Source organism: Capricornis sumatraensis, chromosome 16 (genome assembly GCF_032405125.1).
Source record: "Capricornis sumatraensis isolate serow.1 chromosome 16, serow.2, whole genome shotgun sequence".
In the NCBI taxonomy this organism is placed as follows: Eukaryota; Metazoa; Chordata; class Mammalia; order Artiodactyla; family Bovidae; genus Capricornis; species Capricornis sumatraensis.
The window spans coordinates 51053545-51077181 of record NC_091084.1 but is presented as its reverse complement, the minus strand read 5'-3'; the positions used below and the strand labels follow the sequence as shown (position 1 = coordinate 51077181).

The 23637-nt window shown below is 41.3% G+C and overlaps 1 protein-coding gene and 1 pseudogene across 1 annotated transcript; one reads left to right on the top strand and one right to left on the bottom strand.

Moving 5' to 3' along the window:
* Positions 1–18552: 18552 nt before the first annotated feature.
* LOC138092189 (olfactory receptor 52R1-like) lies at positions 18553–19512 on the bottom strand. The gene has a single exon (XM_068988028.1). It carries the CDS (start codon positions 19510–19512, stop codon positions 18553–18555), a length of 960 nt encoding a protein of 319 aa, XP_068844129.1.
* Positions 19513–22106: 2594 nt separating this feature from the next.
* LOC138092985 (cytochrome c-like) lies at positions 22107–22418 on the top strand (annotated as a pseudogene).
* The last annotated feature ends 1219 nt before the right edge of the window (positions 22419–23637 follow it).

Sequence of the window (23637 nt, the reverse complement as noted above, 5' to 3'; positions counted from 1 at the left end):
GGTGGCCTGAGTGAAATGGTATTCTCCTTCACTTAGTTCCTGCAATGATACATTTCATTGAGTCAAAACTACTGTCTGTCAGATATTCTGATAATTGTTCTAATTATTATACCTCATGTAGTCCCTACAGAGTTAGAGGTAGCTTTTATCTATCATCTTAATTTTAGAGACAAATTTCAGCTAGATTAAATTAACCCATTAAACAAGTAAAAGACAAGTGTGACTCAAACCTGTCATTTTTCCTACTCTGTCATACTTAGCATATGCTATGAGCAGCAGGATGGAAACTAGGGTGAGGCAAGTAAGACATTTGCCTTGGGAATGGAATATAAGGATGGTGCTAAACAACAAAACAACAACTCACAGCAATTGGATAGATAACATTTTTATGCAATATTTTAAACAGTCAAAACTAATGCAAAAATATCCATGACAAACAGAACATCAAAATTCTGAACCAGAGCTGTGTCAAAGCACATTGGAGTCCAAAGCAAAATGAAAAATGTACATCACTATGTACATGTTTGTAAGCATTTTTTGATACTTAATATTTTCCAGAACATTAACATAACTTGAAAATGTTGACAAATAAAAAATAACTGTATTAAATCTCACATTAGTATTTTATATTTAAGTATTTTATTTATATCATAATAGAATTATAGTTTTACTTCAGCTAATTATAAATTATTTATAGTTCTCACGTATCTCCAATATGGCAATTTTCTCAACTGAAAATGAGATAAGTGGGACTTCCCTGGTGGTCCAATGATTAAGATTCCATGCTTCCACTGCAGGGGGATTGGGGTTTGATCCCTAGATCCCCAGCTGGGGAACTAAGATCCCACAGGCCACACAGTATGGCCAAAAAGAAAAGAAAGAAAATAAGGTAAGCAAAAAAGTAGGTTTAAAAATATATTGTTGATAAGTTTGCTTTCATTAAAACCAAGGGTTCACATTTTTTTCTTTTGCCCTAAACTGTAACATGACTTGGCATGGTACAGAATTTTATTTAAAACTTTAATGTTTTATTGATCATGGACTAAAAGATTAGATTAGATTAGATTAGATTAAAATACTGCATTAAAACATTATCATAATTGCTAAATTTTTTGGTGTCCCCTTAAATTTTTCACTCCCCTCCCTGTAGTACTGGCCTTTAGCAGTTGCTATCCTTGGATGACCTCCCATCCCAACATGCTGCCGCTGCTGCTGCTAAGTCGCTTCAGTCGTGTCCGACTCTGTGCGACCCCATAGACGGCAGCCCACCAGGCTCCCCCGTCCCTGGAATTCTCCAGGCAAGAACACAAGTGGGTTGCCATTTCCTTCTCCAATGCATGAAAGTGAAAAGCGAAAGTGAAGTTTCTCAGTCGTGTCCAACTCTTAGTGACCCCATAGACGGCAGCCCACCAGGCTCCCCCGTCCCTGGGATTCTCCAGGCAAGAACACTGGAGTGGGTTGCCATTTCCTTCTCCAATGCATGAAAGTGAAAAGTGAAAGTGGAGTCGCTCAGTCGTGTTCGACTCTTAAATGATGCTAAAAAGAATTTTCATGATTCTGAGTTTCAGGAAAAGTTTCAATACTTAACTTATATTTTAAACTTTTAGAGCACTGCTGGAGGATTTCTTTTTCCCCTCACTCCCATTTCCACCCCCTTCCCCACTATTTCCCCAAGCCTAGAAAGAGGCAGGAAAGAAATATTTCTTTCTCTTTCATATTTCTACTCCAGCTTTCCCCACCTCTCTGTGACCTTGGTGCTTCTCCCCCACATCATCTGTTTTTGTCATCTCCTTACCTGCTATTCACTGGAGGAAAAAGTTCCCTGCCTTTACAAGACCCCAACAAAGAGATAAGTGAAAACTCCTGACTGATGGAACTGCTTTCTGGGGCACTTGGCTGGGGAGAATCTACAATTTCAGCCTTTTCAAGCAGGAGCAAATAGCCATTTAAATAGCTTTTCCCGCATGACAGCCCTGCCAAGAGCAGAATCCCTAGCCCCAGAGGGGCCTCATAACCCACCTCAGAGAAAATGCATTAATTTTTTCAGGCACTTGATACACTTGAGGAAAACCTCTTGAGTGTGACGTTTTTGCACAGACATTAACCACAGCTTTCCTGCTGTGAATTACACCCTTGGAAGGGAGAAGAGATGGAAGTGACATAACTGAGTATCAACACAGGACTGCACAGGCAGGACTCATTACATATACCATCTGATACCCTTACTTTAGCATCTCATTACTTACATTTTGCATTTAAAGAAAAAAATCATTTACAGAAAGAAGTAAGCACTAGTAAATATTATTTCAATGATTTCTGCTGCTGCTACTGCTAAGTCGCTTCAGTCGTGTCTGACTCTGTGCGACCCCATAGACGGCAGCCCACCAGGCTCCCCCGTCCCTGGGATTCTCCAGGCAAGAACATTGGAGTGGGTTGCCATTTCCTTCTCCAATGCATGAAGGTGAAAAGTCAAAGTGAAGTTGATGATTTCAGGAGGGATTAAAAGGAACAAAAAAGACCAAAACAAACTGCAAAAACAAGCCTTCAATAAATAGAATTTTTTGGCATGTTCAGAAATAATGATAACTGTCATTTTTGAGCAGCTCCTATGTACTGTATTTTATGGCTTAATTAATTCAAACATTTGTGGCTGTTTTCACTGACAAAATTATTTAAATAATTATGGTGAGTATGTACTATGTTATGACCTGTTCTGACAGTGACATCTAATAATGGGAGAAGCAGATACATTACATTTACTTAAACCAATGTCTTATTCTTATTTGGCTTTGCTAGGTCTTAGTTGTAGCATGCAGGATCTTTGATCTTCCATGTGTCACACAGGATCTTCTCATTGCCTATGTGGGACCTTTAGTTGAAGTAGGTGGGATCTAGTTCCCTGACCCCTACATTGGGAATGTAGAGTCTTAGCCACTGGACCACCAGAGACAGTGAAAAGTGGTAGTCACTCAGTCATGTCCAATTCTTTGCAACCCCATGGACTATAGCCCACCAGACTCTTCTGTCCATGGAATTCTCCAAGCAAGGATACTGGAGTGGGTTGCCATGTCCTCCTCCAGGGGATCTTCCTGACCCAAGATCGAACCCAGGTTTCCTGCATTGCATGGGGATTCTTTGCTGTCTGAGCCACCAGGGAAGTCCCTACTTAAACTATTTTGTTTTAACCACAGCTTTCCTGCTGTGAATTACAGCAGAAAAACTATTTTGTATTAAATATTTTAAGCTGGGGAGACTAGCCTGGAATATCCAGGTGGACTTGATGTTAATAACAAAGGTTTTTATAAGAAGGAGGCACAAAGCTCAGAGTTGGAGTAGGACACAGAACTATGGAAGGAGAGATTGGAGATCCGTAAGGAAGGGGACACAATGTAAGGAATGCAGACAAGCTCTAGAAACTGGAAAAGGCAAGGAAACAGATTTTCCCCTAGAGCCTCCAGAAAGAATACAACTCTGCTGAAACCTTGATTTTTAGCCCCACAGCATTTATTTTAGACCTTGACCTCCAAACTGTAAGATAATACATTTGTGGTATTTTAAGCCACTGAGTTTATACTAATTTATGGTAATTTGTTAAGCAGTACAAAAATACTAGTTGAGAACTCACCCACAAGGCAGTGTGAGTAAAGGTTACTCCACTGGTGCCCAAATGCCTTTTCTGCTGTTGGCAAATAGCTACACTGCTTTTAGCACCTAAAGCTAAGATCTCTCCTTTTTAATCATCTCTTTTTTTAAAATCTCAGTTGTATTTATTTATTTATTTTACTTTACAATATTGTATTGGTTTTGCCATACATTGACATGAATCCACCATGGGTGTACATGTGTTCCCCATCCTGAAACCCCCTCCTCCCTCTCTCCCCATCCCATCCTTCTGGGTCATCCCAGTGTATCAGCCCTGAGCACCCTGTATCATGCATCCAACCTGGACTGACGATTTATTTCAAATGTGATAATTTACATGTTTCAATGCCATTCTCCTATATCATCCCACCCTAGCCCTCTCCCACAGAGTCCAAAATACTGTTCTATACATCTGTGTCTCTTTTGCTGCCTCTCATACAGGGTTATCATTACCATCTTTCTAAATTCCATATATATGTGTTAGCATACTGTATTGGTGTTTTTCTTTCTGGCTTACTTCACTCTGTATAATAAGCTCCAGTTTCATCCACCTCATTAGAATTGATTCAAATGTATTCTTTTTAATGACTGAGTAATATTCCATTGTGTATATGTACCACAGCTTTCTTATCCATTCTACTTGGAGGATTCTATTTGGAGATGAGGCTAAAACTGCCAAGAAAAAAATAGATTATATGAATTATTTAAAATGCAACATTTGCTAATAAATACATAGTTTAGAAATGATATTTCATATTTAATTATATAATTTAATACACAAAATAACACTATATAATTTATTTATAATTATCATTCTAATTTAAAAGATAGTGAAGTCATAGTGAATTCACTCAGTTGTGTCTGACTCTTTGCGACCCCATGGACAGTAGCCAATCAGGCTCCTCCGCCCATGGGATTTTCCAGGCAAGAGTACTGGAGTGGGGTGCCATTTCCTTCTCCAGGGGATCTTCCTGACCCAGGGATCGAACCTGGGTCTCCCGCATTGTAGGCAGACTCTTTACAGTCTGAGCCACCAGGGAAGTCACTATTTAACAGAAGAGGAAACCGAAGTCCCAGTGTGTTAAAGCAATTCATTCAAATTTATGCAGCTGGTAAATTACTGCATGTAACCTTAACCTTAAATACTTTTCCAGTCAATTATTGTTCCTCATCACGTTTGAGGTATAACAACAAATATAAATAATACAATTTTCGTTTTTGCTATCACTTTCTGCTGCTGGTGCTCCTAAGTCACTTCAGTCGTGTCTGACTCTGTGCGACCCCATAGATGGCAGCCCACCCGGCTCCCCCATCCCTGGGATTCTCCAGGCAAGACCCCTGGAGTGGGTTGCCATTTCCTCCTCCAATGCAGGAAAGTGAAAAGTGAAAGTGAAATTGCTCAGTCGTGTCCAACTCTTAGCGACCCCATGGACTGCAGCCCACCAGGCTCCTCGGTCCACGGGATTTTCCAGGCAAGAATACTGGAGTGGGATGCCATTGCCTTCTCCTATCACTTTCTACATGAGTTCATACTGAAAGTATAACCATTTTGGAATCTGACTGATTGATATTTAAATCTTAACTCTGTCATCACTAGTTAGTGACTTTGGGTATATACTTGTCTCATCAATAAAATGTGTATAATAATATAATAATATTGTGAAAATGACTTGAGACAAAGTCTGTACAACACAACATTGTGTTTGTCATATGGATAATGCTCAATGAATGGGAGACTTATTTGGATAGAACTTGGCAAAAACTAATATTTTTGAAATTACATTTGGAGTATTTAAAATATTCTAGTTGTGGATTAAATAAAAGTTTCTTATACTCTATGTATATTATATATAGTATATGAAGTACTTGGTATGGTCTGATACAGAATAAAACTATGGAAAATGTTAATTGTTCTTATTGCTAGTTTGAAAATGACAACAGCTGATTTGTTCAGTTTCTTCACCCCATTCTTTTTTCTCCTTCTCCTGGTAGAAAGGAACTTTTTAAAAATGCAATATGCATACACTTATGCCATGAGGAATTGTCAGAATGAGTAAGAAAGTGTTGTTCATCCTGTAGCTACTTGCCCAACTTCACTATTACAAGGGACTTATTCATTTTAAGAATCTACTCATTCTGTCTAATTATTGAGCCAGGTAGAATAAAATTGAGGACTTGGGCTGGTGCTCTTCCTGGATATCATGTTGCAAGTAAATGCAAAAGACAGAGTTCATGTCACAGTCCAAGTAGAGCTGGACATAAAATTCTACCCCTAGAATATTTCACAGGCACACTGCAGACAATTCCTGAAGAAAAGACACTGTGATCCTATCCTTCCTCAATCTTCTTTATTCCCTCCGCTTTCTCCAAACAGGTGTGCCAACAATACTTATTTTTTGAGTGGAACAGGCTATAACAAGAAAGATTACAAGATCTTGATGTGTTCCCTCTGTGGGGTAATCTTTCACTGATTTTTGAAAGAAATCCAGGGTTTTAGTGACTAGAGTTTTGAGATGCAATTATGTGCACTATTTAAGTAGGGAGAGAGGCTTCTAGGAGGCTGAGGCTCAGCCACACAGAATTCATCAGCAGAGGCATTGTCTTCCCAGTTCATCTGCTTCTCTTTCTATGTGTGACTTGATGGATAACGGGTGTAGAGGAAAAGAGTCTGTATATGTGTCCAAAGGGGCATCAGTCACCTCATTCCCCTTGTTATTACTACTTTCAACACTAGGCAGAGTCAACTACAGAACCAGCATTCACAGCACAGTTGGCATGCCAAAGAGAAGAGCAGCATAAATTTATCATGCCCTTTGGATAAGGGACCCCTCTGGGCTTAAGACTTTTGAAGGGTTAAGAAGATAAGAGTCATCCTTAATACTAGTATCAGTTCAGTTCAGTTCAGTTCAGTCACTCAGTTGTGTCTGACTCTTTGCGACCCCATGAATCGCAGCACGCCAGGCCTCCCTGTCCATCACCATCTCCCGGAGTCCACTCAGACTCACATCCATCGAGTCCGTGATGCCATCCAGTCATCTCATCCTCGGTCATCCCCTTCTTCTCCTGCCTCCAATCCCTCCCAGCATCAGAGTCTTTTCCAATGAGTCAACTCTTCTCATGAGGTGGCCAAAGTACTGGAGCTTCAGCTTTAGCATCATTCCTTCCAAAGAAATCCCAGGGTAATAGTAGATATTTTTTCAGCAAGTTCAATGTGATTTAATTCAATAAAATGATTAAGTATTTTGTTGACCCCTGCCCCCATTAATGGCAACCCATTCCAGTACTCTTGCCTGGAAAATCCCATGGATGGAGGAGCCTGGTAAGCTGCAGTCCATGGGGTCTCGAAGGGTTGGACATGACTGAGCGACTTCACTTTCACTTTTCACTTTCATGCATTGGAGAAGGAAATGGCAACCCACTCCAGTGTTCTTGCCTGGAGAATTCCAGGGACAGAGGAGCCTGGTGGGCTGCTGTCTCTGGGATTGCACAGAGTTGGGCACGACTGAAGCGATTTAGCAGCAGCAGCAGCAGCCCCTATTAAGTAAACAAGGAATTCAATGTATGCATGTTGCTAAGTCTCTTTGCAACCCCATGGACTGTCAGGCTCCTCTGTTCATGGACTTCCCAGGCAAGAATACTGGAGTGGGTGGTCATTCCTTCTCTAGGGGATCTTCCCGACCTACAGATTGAACCCATGTCTCCTGCTTGGCAGGTGGATTCTTTACCACTGTGCAATCTGGGAAGCCCAAGGATTCAATATGTGAGCAACTGTTGACTGAGTGGATGATTGAATACAGCCAGGAGACCAGACCACAGCTATGTGCTTTTAACTGTGTCTCTGTATTTGCTCTGGTCTTACCTAATGCATGAGTTGGCCATCAAGCTGCAAGGCAGAGATTTATTTCTTGCTGTGATTTAAAAATATTTTTCTATTAGTGCATCTGTGAAAGTAAAGGGCTTTTCTGAATTCCTATGAAACAGCTATTGGGTCAGAAGTCTGATAAAGAACAATGCCTGCTAGTGTGAATGAGGGAAATGTGATGTTGAACGTATATAACTGAGAAGAAATATTATGCATCTGTGGGCCTTTCTGAAAAGTTTCTGATCAGGATTTTAGATTCATGAATGCATGTATATTTCTGAAGACTTCTCTCTTGCTTTATATTTCACTAGGATGAATTTGCAAAAAAGAAATAAAGTGTTTCTGGGTGTCTGCTAGTATATTCTTTTTTTCTGCTAGTATGTTCTTAAAATAAGTATCTCTGAAATAATACTAATATCAAATTTTAACTTTTTTTGAAAACCTTGGATCCAGAATTGAGTTACACATGCTAGATTATCATGTGTAAGAAGATTATCGTCTTCTTCAAGAGATGGAAATACCAGACCACCTGACCTGCCTCTTGAGAGATTTGTATGCAGGTCAGGAAGCAACAGTTAGAACTGGACGTGGAACAACAGACTGGTTCCAAATAGGAAAAGGAGTACGTCAAGGCTGTTGTCACCCTGCTTATTTAACTTCTATGCAGAGTACATCATGAGAAACACGGGGCTGGAAGAAGCACAGCTGGAATCAAGATTGCTGGGAGAAATATCAATAACCTCAGATATGCAGATGATACCACCGTTATGGCAGAAAGTAAAGAGGAACTAAAAAGCCTCTTGATGAAAGTGAAAGTGGAGAGTGAAAAAGTTGGCTTAAAGCTCAACATTCAGAAAACGAAGATCACGGAATCTGGTCCTATCAGTTTATGGGAAATAGATGGGGAAACAGTGGTTACAATGTCAGACTTTATTTTTGGGGGCTCCAAAATCACTGCAGATGGTGACTGCAGCCATGAAATTAAGACACTTGCTCCTTAAAGAAAAGTTATGACCAACCTAGATAGCATATTGAAAAACAGAGACATTACTTTGCCAACAAAGGTCTGTCTAGTCAAGGCTATGGTTTTTCCATTGGTCATGTATGGATGTGAGAGTTGGACTATGAAGAAGGCTGAGCACTGAAGAATTGATACTTTTGAACTGTAGTGTTGGAGAAGACTCTTGAGAATCCCTTGGACTGCAAGGAGATCCAACCAGTCCATTCTGAAGGAGATCAACCCTGGGATTTCTTTGGAAGTAATAATGCTAAAGCTGAAACTCCAGTACTTTGGCCCCCCTTGTGCGAAGAATTGACTCATTGGAAAAGCCTCTGATGCTGGGAGGGATTGGGGGAAGGAGGAGAAGGGGACGACAGAGGATGAGATGGCTGGATGGCATCACCGACTCGATGGATGTGAGTCTGAGTGAACTCTGGGAGATGGTGATGGACAGGAAGGCCTGGAGTGCTGCGATTCATGGGGTCACAAAGAGTCAGACACGACTGAGCGACTGAACTGAACTGGAAGCAAAGGAAGAAATAGAGTCCCTGAGACATACAGCAACACGATGAAATGAGTATTAGGGGCACAGGCCACATGCCTTGGGCAGGGCTTCTCCAATGGGTAGCTAGAGAATAGCCTGCAATATTATAACATATGGTGTTGTAATGACATATGTATCAAATTCAATCACAGAGAAGATCATAGATATGGTCTGGCATCAGCATACCTCAGTTTCAGCATAGCCACATGCTTAAAGTAGGTCTAAGGGATGATTTGGTTGAGGTAAAATATCAATCAGGAGAACATGGAGCAAAGGGGGTTCACTCCTATAATGCTTTTGTTATTACAGCTGTTCCCAGCTTGACTGCCAATTACTGGAATATGATGAAATGGTGGAGTGGGAAGCATATGGAGACATCCAGTACCAGATGGCACATGGCCAACCCTGACTGACAGAGTATGGATAAAGAAGACCTGGCGGAGCAGAAGCAGTTACAGTAGCTGATTTAATGGATAGCATCTCAGATCAGGTGAGAGTAAGAGGGTCTCCACCATGAAAGCTAGCAGGGTCAGGAAGAAATACATGTTTCACAGAAGTAGTCAGTGCAGGACACATCAGAGAGGGGGCTGATTTTCACAACAGTCATTGTGTAGCATATACAGGACAGGAAACAGATCCAGACTGGGGAGCCTCCTATCTTGAAAAGACACAAGGAGTTGGTGGAGGGCTGGTCGACAATGATGGCATCAGAGGATGACTACTGTTGGGTGAGGAGCCTACCTTCCAAAGAGACTAATTGAGTCACAAACACATTATTTTTGAGAAGTCTGGAAATTATGAGAGCTGAGTGATTAGAAAATGGTCTAAACAGGAAATCGCTTATCATATGTTAATAAATACACATATTTTCCCTAAATTAAACCTTAAAATGAGCTATATTTTCTCCTGATGATATGTTTATAAATTACAAGCCCAAATTTATGGAATGAAGAATAAACATTTAAAACTTTGTCTCCAAATGGAAACGAGTCACAGTAAACATTACATCAACCCCTGTCCTTTTTTTCCACATAAAAGTCAATTTTGTCTTAAGAAACAAATTACTGTTTCATTATGCCTGTGGGTGTATTATTGTTGCTGTTCTGTCGCTATGTCATGTTCGACTCTTTGCAACTCCATGGATTGAAGCATGCCAGACTTCCCTTGTCCTTCAATGTCTTCCGGAGTTTGCTCAAACTCATGTCCATTGAATCGATGATGCCATCCAACCATCTCATCTTCTGTCATCCCTGTCTCCTCCCGCTCTCAATCTTTCCCAGCACCAGGGTCTTTTTCAGTGAGTCAGCTCTTCACATGGATGTATCTAACCACTTTTTTATACAAATTAGATTAAAATAAGTTAGAAAAGTCATGAAAATGGGAAAGAAAGAGAAAGAGAAATGCCTAACGCAACCATCATCTTGCCATCCTATCCTTGTGCTCTGTGTAATTCTTTATAGCCTGCTGAGGGTGTTTTCATGCTTTTGCCTTCATCTGGGGCCAGCGTTACCTGTTAGGGCTTCCTTTTTTCCCTCAGATCCCAGTTCCTCTAGGAGCCCCAAATCCCCACCCTGAATTTGCTTAGGATCTTTGGTTAAACACAGAGATCTCTTGGAGGATTTCTGTCCTGCAAGCTAAAAACCTGAAGTCCTAGGTAAGATCGAGCCTGTATTTGGCTCTGCAGCCTTGTTTCAGCCTTGTTTGCTGCTGCTCCTATATCTTTCATTGCAAAGGTTTATCACCTTTAAAAATGCCAATTCCTCGACTTTGACTTTCCTTCCCATTTGTAGCCCTTTGATGTATTAAAACTACACAATTAAAGCCACAGATTAATCATCACTTACTTGGTGATATATCTTCTGATGCTTTTCCTGCTCTCAAGTCTCCCTATCAATGGGGGAATTCATAAAGACACAAACTCCCTTGTGTATTTATGTTTCCATAAATACAAACTTGTTTCTTTGGAAGTAGGCAGGTCTAATGGCAACCCACTCGGTATTCTTGCCTGGAGAATTCCATGGACAGGGGAGCCTGGCAAGCTACAGTCCATGGAGTCACAAAGAGTTGGACATGACTAAGTGACTAAGCAACAACAAATCAGTGATTGTTGTTTTATTTGGAGAGCTGAGAAGAAGGTCACTGAAGAGCTGGTCCTTGAAAGAGTAGAGATGTCCCCAGTCTTACCTCAGGAGCAGATCTGAGCTGAGCTGGTTTTGGGGTCTCCTGACTCTGTGTAGTCATTCTCCCATTCTTTTGCTACTTTTAGGGAAATCTTGGGTCTAATTTCTGGGAGCCTGTGGGAAAGGGATGAAGCTTCAGGGCTAGTATCTTCCATAATTTCTGCTTGCTACTGCTGCTGCTACTGCTAAGTCGCTTCAGTCGTGTCCAACTCTGTGCGACCCCACAGACAGCACCCCACCAGGCACTCCCATCCCTGGGATTCTCCAGGCAAGAACACTGGAGTGGGTTGCCATCTCCTCCTCCAATGCAGGAAAGTGAAAAGTGAAAGTGAAGTCGCTCAGTCGTGTCCGACTCTCAGCGACCCCATGGACTGCAGCTTTCCAGGCTCCTCCATCCATGGGATTTTCCAGGCAAGAGTACTGGAGTGGGGTGCCATTGCCTTCTCCAATTTCTGCTTAAAGTATCATTATTAACAGTGAATCAATAAACCAATAATGCAGTTCAGGTTCATATGCTTATGTGGTTTATGAAAGTGAGAGATCACAGAAAACCCATAAAATGGACTATTTGTTTTCTTTTAATTCCAAATGAGATCGTTTTAGAACATGCTATTGTTATTTGGGCTCCAAAATCTCTGCAGATGGTGATTGCTGCCATAAAATTAAAAGACGCTTACTCCTTGGAAGAAAAGTTATGACCAACCTAGACATCATATTCAAAAGCAGAGACATTACTTTGCCGACTAACCTCCATCTAGTCAAGGCTATGGTTTTTCCTGTGGTCATGTATGGATGTGAGAGTTGGACTGTGAAGAAGGTTGAGCGCTGAAGAATTGATGCTTTTGAACTGTGGTGTTGGAGAAGACTCTTGAGAGTCCCTTGGACTGCAAGGAGATCCAACCAGTCCATTCTGAAGGAGATCAGCCCTGGGATTTCTCTGGGAGGAATAATGCTAAAGCTGAAACTCCAGTACTTTGGCCACCTCATGCGAAGAGCTGACTCATTGGAAAAGACTTTGATGCTGGAAGGGATTGGGGGCAGGAGAAGAAGGGGACGACCGAGGATGAGATGGCTGGATGGCATCACTGACTCAATGGACACGAGTCTGAGTGAACTCCGGGAGTTGGTAATGGACAGGGAGGCCTGGTGTGTTGTGATTCATGGGATCGCAAAGAGTCGGACATGACTGAGTGACTGAACTGAACTGATTCATCATTCACTTATCTGTTTCTTTAAGCACTTACTCTATTCCAGGGTGCTAAGTGTTGGGCATGCAGCAATGAGAATGGTCTGGTGGCTGCCCTCAAAAGTTCTCAATCAGTCAAAAGACCATAAAAAGCATGGCTGTTGAGGATTATTAGTAAGACAGAGGACACATGGAAGAGTAATTATTGAAAAATCACTGAATGAATGAATGTATAAATGACTCCCTCTTCTATGTGGATTCAAGAAAACTAGCTTCAAAAATAAATGAATTATTTTGTTGATAATTCAAATCATCACTCCCATTGGTCCAGAGACAATTTCACTACACTGTAGACTTCACTATTCCTTTTCCAGAGCAACATTTACCCTTCTCTCAGTTCACCTCCTCTTCCTGGCTCCTTGCCCACACCTTCCTGCTATAATGGATCCAACAATTATCACTGCTCTGTTTCCAGAAATAAGAGAACTACTGCTGCAGATCTGGATAACAACATTCACTGAGACCTTTCTATTCCATTCCAGGAGACAATTAAAACAGAAGACCTGCTGGGGAAGTAGCCTGCCCCTGTTTTATTGTTCAGTCACTGAGCTGTGTCTGACTCTGTGACCCCGTGGACTGCAGCACACCAGGCTTCCCTCTCCTTCACCATCTCCTGGAGCTTACTCAAATTCATGTCCATTGAAAGAGTGATGCCATCAAACCATCTCATCCTCTGTTGTCCCCTTCTCCTCCTGCCTTCAATCTTTCCCAGCATCAGGGTCTTTTCTAATGAGTAAGTTCTTTGCATCAGGTGGCCAAAGTATTGGAGCTTCAGTTTCAGAGCATCAGTGCTTCCAATGAATATTCAGGGTTGATTTCTTTTAGAATTGTCTGGTTTGATCTCCTTGCAGTCAAAGGAACTCTCAGGAGTCTTCTCCAACACCCCGCTGGCCTTGAACATCTTTTAAAACATGAAGTTTACAAAAAAGAAATTGGCACACATTCCTTTTTAAAACTCTTCCAAGGGAGCCATGTTGCATGGCACCAGGGGAATCATTAATACAAATTATCATGTGAATGTCTCCTCAGAGTTGTAGCCATGTAGTGGATTTCTTAGAAAGGATCGATTCCTACCTAGTAGATCTGCCTTTTATTTTCACCCACTCCCTTTCTGCCTCTGCTGTACATTCTGACTCAGAAATATACCCAAGGATCTTACTTAGATTGTTCGGTTTGTGTTTTCTCATCTACAAAATGTAACTGGATAGATACTTGTACATATGCTCATGTAGTGATGCAAATGTTTGTAATAAATACTGGAGCTGGTATCTGGAGAGCTTCTAGAAATGAGAGATCCTGAATCTTTTCTCTGAGGGGCCACACCTAAGATAGACCCACCGAGAACTGAAACCCAGAGACTGAGACTCTACATTGATCTTGGATGAGGCTGGGGTGGAGGCTGTGGTCTGTGAAGTCAGGCATCAAACCTCCTTGGACCTTTCTCTCCCTCCTTCTCTGGCCCTGGGAGTCCAAGGCTCAGAAGACAAGCTAGGATTAGTCAGTGACTTCAGGGTTAGCTGACTGAGAGTCAACATTAAAATGCACAATCAGATCACTAGGGTGTTTAGGAGTAAGTGAGCGTGATGACAGCAGATTTTACCAGTTGCTGTTAGAGTACACACATGCATGCTAAGTCACTTCATTTGTGTCCAACTCTTTGTGACCCTATGGACTGTTGCCCCCCAGGCTCCTCTGTCCATGCGCCCTCCTCCAGTGGGTCTTCCCTACCCAGGGATTGAACCCACATCTCTTAAGTCTCCTGCTTTGGCAGGCAGATTCTTGACCACCAGCGCCACCTGGGAAGCTGTGAGAGCACAGTAAGTGTTAGTCACTCCCCTGTCTATGGGGATTCTCCAGGCAAGAATACCGGAGTGGGTTGCCATTCTCTTGTCCAGGCTATCTTCTTGACCCAGGGATTGAGCCCAGGTCTCCTGCATTGCAGGCAGATTCTTTACCATCTGAGCCACCAGGGAAGCCTGTGAGAACACAGAGGAATAGTTTCTAGGATGAGCTCTGAACTACTGATCTCTATAACCGCAGCACTGACATATAAGTGATAAAGGAATGCTTGTTGAATATGAAATGCCATCATACCAATAACCCTGTGTCTGGCTCCACACAGAGTAGACAATACTGATGAAGATTCACCTTTTGAAATTACTCTAGAACTGAATTCTGAGAGCTTGGCTTGGCTCTTAGCAATGTTTAAAAGCCTGGAGAAGCTGACTTGCCGGGGCTGCATTTGATAAGCTCTGTCTGGTCTCTCTCGGTCACTTGTGTCATGTTAGAGATGTGTGTTACCCGAGAGAAGAGAGGGGCAGTGATGATTCTGCCTGTCTTACAAAGGGGAAATTGAATTCCTCAATCACAGTATTCGTTTGATACTTTTTACAAATTGGCTACAGAAAAGCTTGAATTTAGTTACCAATTTGAACCCATTGGCAGAACAGCTAAGGATACTTCTAATCAGGATGGACTTCGGAGATGATGCAGTGGTAGAGAATCTGCCAGCCAATGCCGGAGACACAGGAGTTGTAGGTTCAGTCCCTGGATTGGGAACATTCCCTGGAGGATGAAATGGCAACTCACTCCAGTATTCTTGCCTGGAGAATCCCATGGACAGAGAAGCCTGGCAGACTACAGTCCATGGGGTCACAAAGAATCAGACACGACTGAGTGCAGGAGACAGCTGCATAGCTCAAGTACTAAGTTTTTATACTGGAGCTGGAATTGTAGGTATTCAGGATGTTTATTTTGATTCTCTCCTACTATTTAAATGCTCTGATGGACAGTTTCTCTTGTTCTCCACTCTATTCCCATCCTCTTACAGAATGTTTGGTGCAGACAGTTCTTCAATAAATCATTTCTTGAACAGAAATTTTAAAATGTTTCAAATATCTTACATTTGTTAATTAAAAAGAAGAGAATGAGGGAAATTGTTATTTATATAGTGAACTTATCTCATTTGACCAACAGAAATCTTCAAAATTTCAATGGGGATAAATGAAAGGGGCCTTTAGGACTTGGATCCAGTTTTGGAGGGATGAGGGGATAATATACATGGAAATGCCATCTTGTGATTTATAGTGAAATTGTTAGGACAATGGTATCACACAGGCAAAATTCATTCATTCACTCAGTGAGGGTTTTTTTTTTGTGTGTGTGTGAGCTAGTTTTGGGGATAGAATAGTAAGCAATTATTTTATGCCTTCATGAATTTATATTCAAGTCAGAGGAATAAATAAATAATTTAAATAATTACACATTGGGCTAAGATACATGGAAAATAAAATGTGTTGAAAGAAAATAATAAGGGGCAGAATCTATTTAAGATACACAGGTTAAAAAATAACTCACTGATAGGGTGGTATTAGTTGAAAACTACAGAATGATGAGACGTAGAAAGTTCTAGAAGCAAACCATGCAGAGAACTGGCATGATTAAAACAAAGCCCTAAGAGCAGTAAGAAGTGGATATGTTTGGAAGCAAAAGACTAGAATGGTAGAAGGTGAAGCAAGAGAGAAAGATAACGATATAACAATTGAGATATGTATAAAAAATAAAATATACTCCTGAGCAAGAATAGGAAATGAATCATTCATTCATGCAACAGTATGAATGAATCTGAAAAGCTTTATACTGAGTGGGACACCAGACTAAAGTTTTAGTGAGAGGGAAAAAATAACTAAACTCAAGTTGTAGTAAGAGAAAGAACTCAGATTAGGATTTACCTGCTTGGGAAGAGGGGAGTGTTTAAATAAAAGACACAGCAAAAATCTTTATGAAGTGATGGGGGTTTTCTATATCCTAATTGGGCAGGTCACCACACAGACATTCACGTGTGTCAGAACTCATTAAACTGTGTATTAAGATATTCCCATTTTACTGTCTCAAGTTATATAACCGTAAAATGATTTTTAAAAGAAAAAGGAAGAGACTCACAACTATTAACTGATTTCCTGATAAGGGGATCAAAATTCCAGGCAACCTTAAAATTTTGGAATTTTGACAATGGTCCTTCAGAACACACATTTATTTCTGGAGGCACTTTTATGCTCCAATAGCTGTTTCTTCTCAGAAAAGCAAACATACTCCTGATTTCTCTTTAAACACCTTCATCTGATGTTGATACTTTTTTTTTAACATTGGCTTTTAAAACATGACAGGCTGAATTTTAGAATCTTATTCACCACTGATTGTGACAAGAGAGATGAGTAAGAATACAAATACAAATGTGATACATGCTTATATTACCTTGACTGTGGTGATGGTATCATGGATGTGTGCATATGCCCAAATTCATCAAAATGTAAGCATTAAATATATGATTAATTAAATGAAATTAATCAAATAAAATTAAATTTTATTAAAATGAAAATTGGAAAAGGTCAGTGTTCATTCCAATCCCTAAGAAAGACAATGCCAAAGAATGCTCAAACTACCTCACAATTGCATTCATCTTACACACTAGCAAAGTAATGCTCAAAATTCTCCAAGCCAGGCTTCAACAGTATGTGAACTGTGAACTTCCAGATGTTCAAGCTGGATTTAGAAAAGCCAGAGGAATCAGAGATCAAATTGCCAATATCTGTTGGATCATCAGAAACACAAGAGAGTTCCAGAAAAACATCTACTTTTGCTTCATAAACTATGCCAAAACCTTTGACTGTGACTGTGTGGATCACAACAAACTGTGGAAAATTCTTAGAGATGGGAATATCAGAGCACCTGACCTGCCTTCTGAGAAATCTATATGCAGGTCAAGAAGCAGCAGTTTAGAACTGAACATGGAACCACAGACTGGTTCCAAATAGGGGAAGGAGTACTTCAAGGCTGTATATTGTCACCCTGCTTATTTAACTTATATGCAGAATACATCATGCAAAATGCTAGGCTAGATGAAGCACAAACTGGAATTAAGATTGCCAGGAGAAATATTAATAACCTCAGATACACAGATGACACCATCCTTATGGCAGAAAGCAAAGAAGAACTAAAGAGCCTCTTGATGAAAGTGAAAGAGGAGAGTGAAAGAGTTGGCTTAAAACTCAACATTCGGAAAACTAAGATCATGGCATCTGGTACCATCACTTCATGGCAAATAGATGGGGAAACAATGGAAACAGTGAGAGACTTTATTTGGGGGGGGGCTCTAAAATCACTGCAGATGTTGACTGCAGTTGTGAAATTAAAAGATTCTTACTCTTGGAAGAAAAGCTATGACCAACCTAGACAGCATATTAAAAAGCAGAGAAATTACTTTACAAACAAAGGTCCATCTAGTCAAAGCTACGGTTTTTCCAGTAGGCAGGTATGGATGTGAGAGTTGGACTATAAAGAAAGCTGAGTGCCAAAGAATTGATGCTTTTGAATGGTGGTGTTAGAGAAGACTTTCAAGAGTCCCTTGGATAGCAAGGAGATCCAACCAGTCCATCCTAAAGGAAATTAGTCCTGAATCTTCATTAAAAGGATTGATGTTGAAGCTGAAACTCCAATACTTTGGCTACGTGATGTGAAAAACTGACTAATTGGAAAAGCCCCTGATGCTAGGAAAGATTGAAGGCAGGAGGAGAAGGGGAGACAGAGGATGAGATGGTTGGATGACATCACTGACTCGGTGGACATGAGTTTGAGTAAGCTCTGGGAACTGGTGATGGATAGGAAAGCCTGGTGTGCTGCAGTCCATGGGGTCTCAAAGAGTTGGACACTGAGCGACTGAACTGAACTGAAATATCTGCAACTATTTGTATGTTACATATACCTCAGTACAGACTTCCCTGGTGGCTCAGATGATAGTCTGCTTACAGTACAGGAGACCCGGGTTCAATCTCTGCCTCAGGAAGATCCCCTGGAAAAGGAAGTGGCAACCCACTCTAGTATTCTTGACTGGAGAATTCCATGGACAGAGGAGCCCGGTGGGCTACAGCCCATGGAGTTGAAAGATTTGGACAAGACTGAGTGAGTTTCACTTCACTATAACTCAATAAATATGAAAAAAAATATTGTGACATCATGGCAAATTTTATGCATTTATATCATCAATGCCTTAACAGTGGGGACCTTGGGGAGGTTAAAATCCTATGCTTTGAGTTGAGAGTTTTTTCTACAACATCCTTGAATAACCCTGTCCCTGATCTGTTTGGTTCTAATTCCATAGATGATGGGGTTGAACATGGGAGGTACCAGGAGATAGAGAATAGCAAACATGACATGTACTACTTGGGGCACATGATGCCCAAAGCGGTGGGTAAGAAAAGTAAAGAGGGCTGGGATATAAAGAGCCAAGATGACACAGATATGGGAAGCACATGTGCCAAAAGCCTTGAGTTGGGCTTCACTTGAGGGTAACCCCAGAACAGTTCTCAAAATGATTCCATAGGATACACTGATGACAATAATGTCAAAGCCAACTACAGAGAAGGCCACAAAAAGTCCATATGCACGATTTACTCTAGTGTCAGCGCACACCAACTTCAGCACAGCCATGTGCTCACAGTATGACTGGGGGATGATCCGACTGGGGCAGAAGGGCATCCTGGACACCATGAAGCAGAAAGGACTCACCCACAGCAGCCCTCTCACCATCACACCTGCCCCCAGTTTACCCACGACAGCCGGGGTCAGGATACTAGAGTGATGCAGTGGGGAGCAGACAGCCACGTAACGGTCCAAGGCCATAGCCATGAGCAATCCGGACTCCACTGAAGAAAAGGCATGGATGAAGAACAACTGGGTGAGGCAGGCATGGTATTCAATCTCATGATCGTGAAACCAGAGTATGGCCAGCATTTTAGGTTGTGTGGATGTGGAGAGGACCAGGTCAGTGGTAGCCAGCATGGCCAGAAAGAGGTACATGGGCTCATGCAAGGTGGGGTCAGTTCGAATTACATGAAGGAGAGTGATATTGCCGACTAGAGCCACAACATACATGGCACAGAATGGAAAGGCAACCCAAAACTGGGAATTCTCCAATCCTGGGATCCCAAGCAGGATGAAGGACACAGGATGAGAAGAGCTATTCCCTGAAGTCAACATCATAGGATGGTTAATGTTTCTCCATTGGAAAGGTGATCTAGTCTCTGCAGGTGATAGCATTAAATTGTTATTATTATTTATAATCCTTTGGATGGAAGAACTGGGCTTAATGGTAAGCTACAATGAATTCAGGTATTTTAACAAATAACATTTTCCAATATAATACATTGCTAACCTTCATGTTTATTCATATTTATGTCCTTGAAAATAGGGTCAGAACATGCTAGTTGCAAGTACAATATTTTATAAATTTTGAAAGTAGAATCTGCTGAAGGAAAACTATCTTGGAAAATAATGTCATAGTAATTATTTCTCTCTGTTCAATTTATAACCAAAAATCGATTCACTTGACCTTTCTCATAGATCCCTCCATCACACTTGGGAAGCCCTGCCTCAGGGAAGCAGTTGATTCACTACACCACACCAATGAACCCATTCCTGGGGACCCAGGCACTGTGGATGTGGGGAGCAGTGATCTGCCCTTGCTCTTCCCACTGGAAAGGGGCTCCTGCTTCTTCAAGGGGTACGGCTATGTAGGCGACAACTATGAGGAGGACCCCACCGTCTCCCTGCTGTTAGGTTCTAGACTCCCAAAGCTAAGGACCCCAGTATCTCCTTAGGCCCCAGGAGGAAGGTTGGCCTGTACTTTCCCTGTGACCTCTCCCAGGACAGGGCTGGTCTCTGGGAGACAAGCACACTAGCCAAGGGCGCCAGGCTGGTTAGAGGTTGAGTCAGGCCTCGACCTCCTGTGCCCTGTCTTTCTTGGGACTTCATACACACTTGGACTGACCAGTGTGGTGGGTATTCAGAGTCAGTATATTTGCATTTTACATGAGAATCTCCTTTTCTTCTTCTGCAGAAATATGCAGATATACACACAGGCAGACATCCAGATGAGACAGGCAGAGTTCTATTAAAAAAAAAAAAACAGGCTCCATGCTGTGGCCTCCTACATCAGAATTCAAAGAACAGCAACAATACAACACTTGGGCCACTTTTCAGGGTAGGAAGTCAGTTTGGAAAACTCTTTGGCTTAAAGGCCCTAAGCAGTTTATTTAGTGACACCGAGTTAGTTTTGACTCTAAGACAATTACTATGAGGACTTGACTCAAAGGTATCTGATTGACCAATTGTGTACCGATTGTGTAAGACATTTAGTGTATGGCTCTTCCTAGTTGTAGGATCATCAGACTTTTTCTATAAAAGGTCAGATCATCAATATTGTAGGCTTTCTGGGCCATACAATCTCTGTTACAACTAATCAGCTTAGCTGAGTAGCATGAAAGCAGGCATAGTTGATATATGACCTGTGAGTGTGGCTGTGTCCCAACAAAAGTTTATGCACAAAACCATGATGCAAAGTGGAGCTGGTGAGGGCTATAGTTTTCCAGTTCCTGTCCTAAGTGTTAAATTTCATGAAGTCATCCCTGAGTCGTGCTCTATTCCTAGAACCTGTGTTTTGTGACTACAAGGACTTTAATCAATGCTGACTGAAAAACTAACAAATAAAGGTCATTATTCAGTAGCAATGGAGTCATTAACCAATCAACCATTTCTTAAAATGTCCTAACAGAACCCCCCTGTTGAACACCACGAGCATAAGGCAGTTACGTCCATTTCTCATACTGTGGTTGCCCTGCTGGCCAGGGGAGGACTTTGTGAACATCATCCTCTGCTAGTATTTGCCAGCATTACATGGGGGTAATCCTACTGTCTCATCCCACATGTGAACACTACCTAACTCAGAGTAAGTGACAAAAAACTCATCTGGTTCTTACCCACCACACTCACACTATTTACTCTCAGTTGACCTATCCTTTGTTTGAAAGAATTAGCTTTTACCTCCTTCATAACAGAAGTATATAGACAAGAAGAGTATCTTTTCAAACTTCCTTTAATGAATCAATTCTGGGTATGGACAAATATTTCATTCCAGACCCAGTAGTTAAAAAGAAAGAAAGGATTTCTGGAAAATCTTCAGACCTTATCTTTCTCTAACTTGAAAACTTTACCCTCCTTCATAGATAATAGCTATTGTTGTTTGGTTGCTAAGTCATGTACAGCTCTTTTGGGACCCCATAGAATGTAACCTGCCAGGCTCTTCTGTCCATGGGATTTTCCAGGCAAGAATACTGGAATGGGTTACTATTTCCTTTTCCAGGAGATCTTACTGACTCAGGTATCAAACTCATATCTCTTGCACTGGCAGGTGGATTCTTTACCACTGAGCCAAAAGCAAAGCTCAGATAATAGCTATGGCCCATCTGAGTGCTCAGTTGTGTCCAACTCTTTTTGATTATATGGATTATAGCCCATTGGGTTCCTCTGTGTATGGAATTTTCCAGACAAGAATACTGGAGAGGATTACCATTTCCCCCTCCAAGGAATCTTCCTGACCCAGGGATTGAACCCACGTCTCTTGCATTGGCAGGCAGATTCTTCACTACTGAGCCACCTGGGAAGCCTGATAATAGTTACAGGTTCGCTCAAAACAAACACTCCTATCTATGATAGGGTGACAATGCAGAGACTTAGAAGGATGTTCTGCTTGTGAGCAGGAACCTCTTGGTCACATAAGGAGACAGAACAACTTAAGTATGGGTGATGTTGAGAAGAGCAAGAAGATTTTACTTCAGAAGTGTGCCCAGTGCCATACTGAGAAGAAGGGAGGCAAGCATAAGACTAGGCCAAATTGCCATGATCTGCTTGGGTGAAAGACAGTTCAGCCTGTTGCTTTATCTTACACAGATGCCAACAAGAACAAAGGCATCACCTGGGGAGAGATGCTGATGGAGTACTTGGTGAATTCCAAGAAATACACCCCTGGAACAAAAATGACCTCTGCTGGTATTATGAAGGGAGAAAGGGAAAACTTGATAGCTTATCTGAAAAAAGATACTAATGAGTAAATCAGACAGGCTTGTGGCTGAATGAATATTATCAGATTTTTGAATGTTGATAGTAATTCTGGTTCAGCAAGTATTATGACTGTTTTCCCCTTCTAAAGAGATGATTGAACTTGACTGAGAAATGTTAAGCTTTTCAGGGAAATGGTGAATGCTTTCTCAACCCTATGGGAGACTGACTTTATATTCAGATTTCTATAATTGGTTATATTAATATTCTTAAATATTGAGAAGATCCCTTCACTGTCTCGTAGAACAGAGTAAGCTTCACCTGATTTCAAGTTGTGCTCATTAGCCTGTCAAGGCAAGGCCTGAAGATACACTGACAATGTTCACTTTAACTTTTTGTTTTTTTAAATTATGCCAATTTAAGGGCTTCCCAGGTGGCTCAGTTGGAGAGGGAAATTGGACCCCACTCCAGTCTTCTTACCTGGAGAATCACAGGGATGGCGGAGCTTGGTGGGCTGCTGTCTATGGGGTCGTGCAGAGTCGGACACGACTGAAGCGACTTAGCAGCAGCAGCAGCAGCAGCAGCAGCAGGTGGCTCAGTGGTAAAGAATCCTCTGCCAATGCAGGAGATGCAGGAGATGTGGGTTCAATCCCTGGGTTGGGAAAATACTCTGGAATAGGAAATGGCAACCCACTCCAGTATTTTGCCTGAGAAATCCCATGGATAGAGTAGACAGGTGGGCTGTAGTCCATGGAGTCTCAAAGAATCCAACATGCCTAAAGCAACAGAGTGCACACACATGCCAATTTAATTAAAATTTTCTATGTAAATATTACCTTTTACTTAATGAAAGACATTTTAGTGTGGTTTATGTTTTGCATCAAATAAAGAGCATTTAACACTACTGACATTTTATAGATGATTTTTAAGATCAGAAGCTTTTAAATTCTCTGAGACAAAATATGTTATAAACTTTGCTTGTGAATTCTTTATAAGGTCTAATTTGACTGTTATAACTCTGGATTATCTTTCAAACAAGGACGCTGTTCAGTAACACAACTGTTGAACTACTGTATACATGTGATTGATAAAGGTGCTTTTGACTACTCATGAGAAGGATTCAACTAGAAGAGATATATAATTACCCCAAATCTGTAAATTATCTGATCATAGGCTTAGGTTTAAAAACAAAATCACAGATCATTAAAAAAGAAAGAAAATTTAGAAATACATACACATTATCTGGGTACTTAGGTTTTGTTTTAACCCCAT

Excerpts from the sequence above, each read along its gene's own strand:
- LOC138092189 (XM_068988028.1), bottom strand. The coding sequence starts at position 19,512 with ATGATGTTGACTTCAGGGAATAGCTCTTCTCATCCTGTGTCCTTCATC.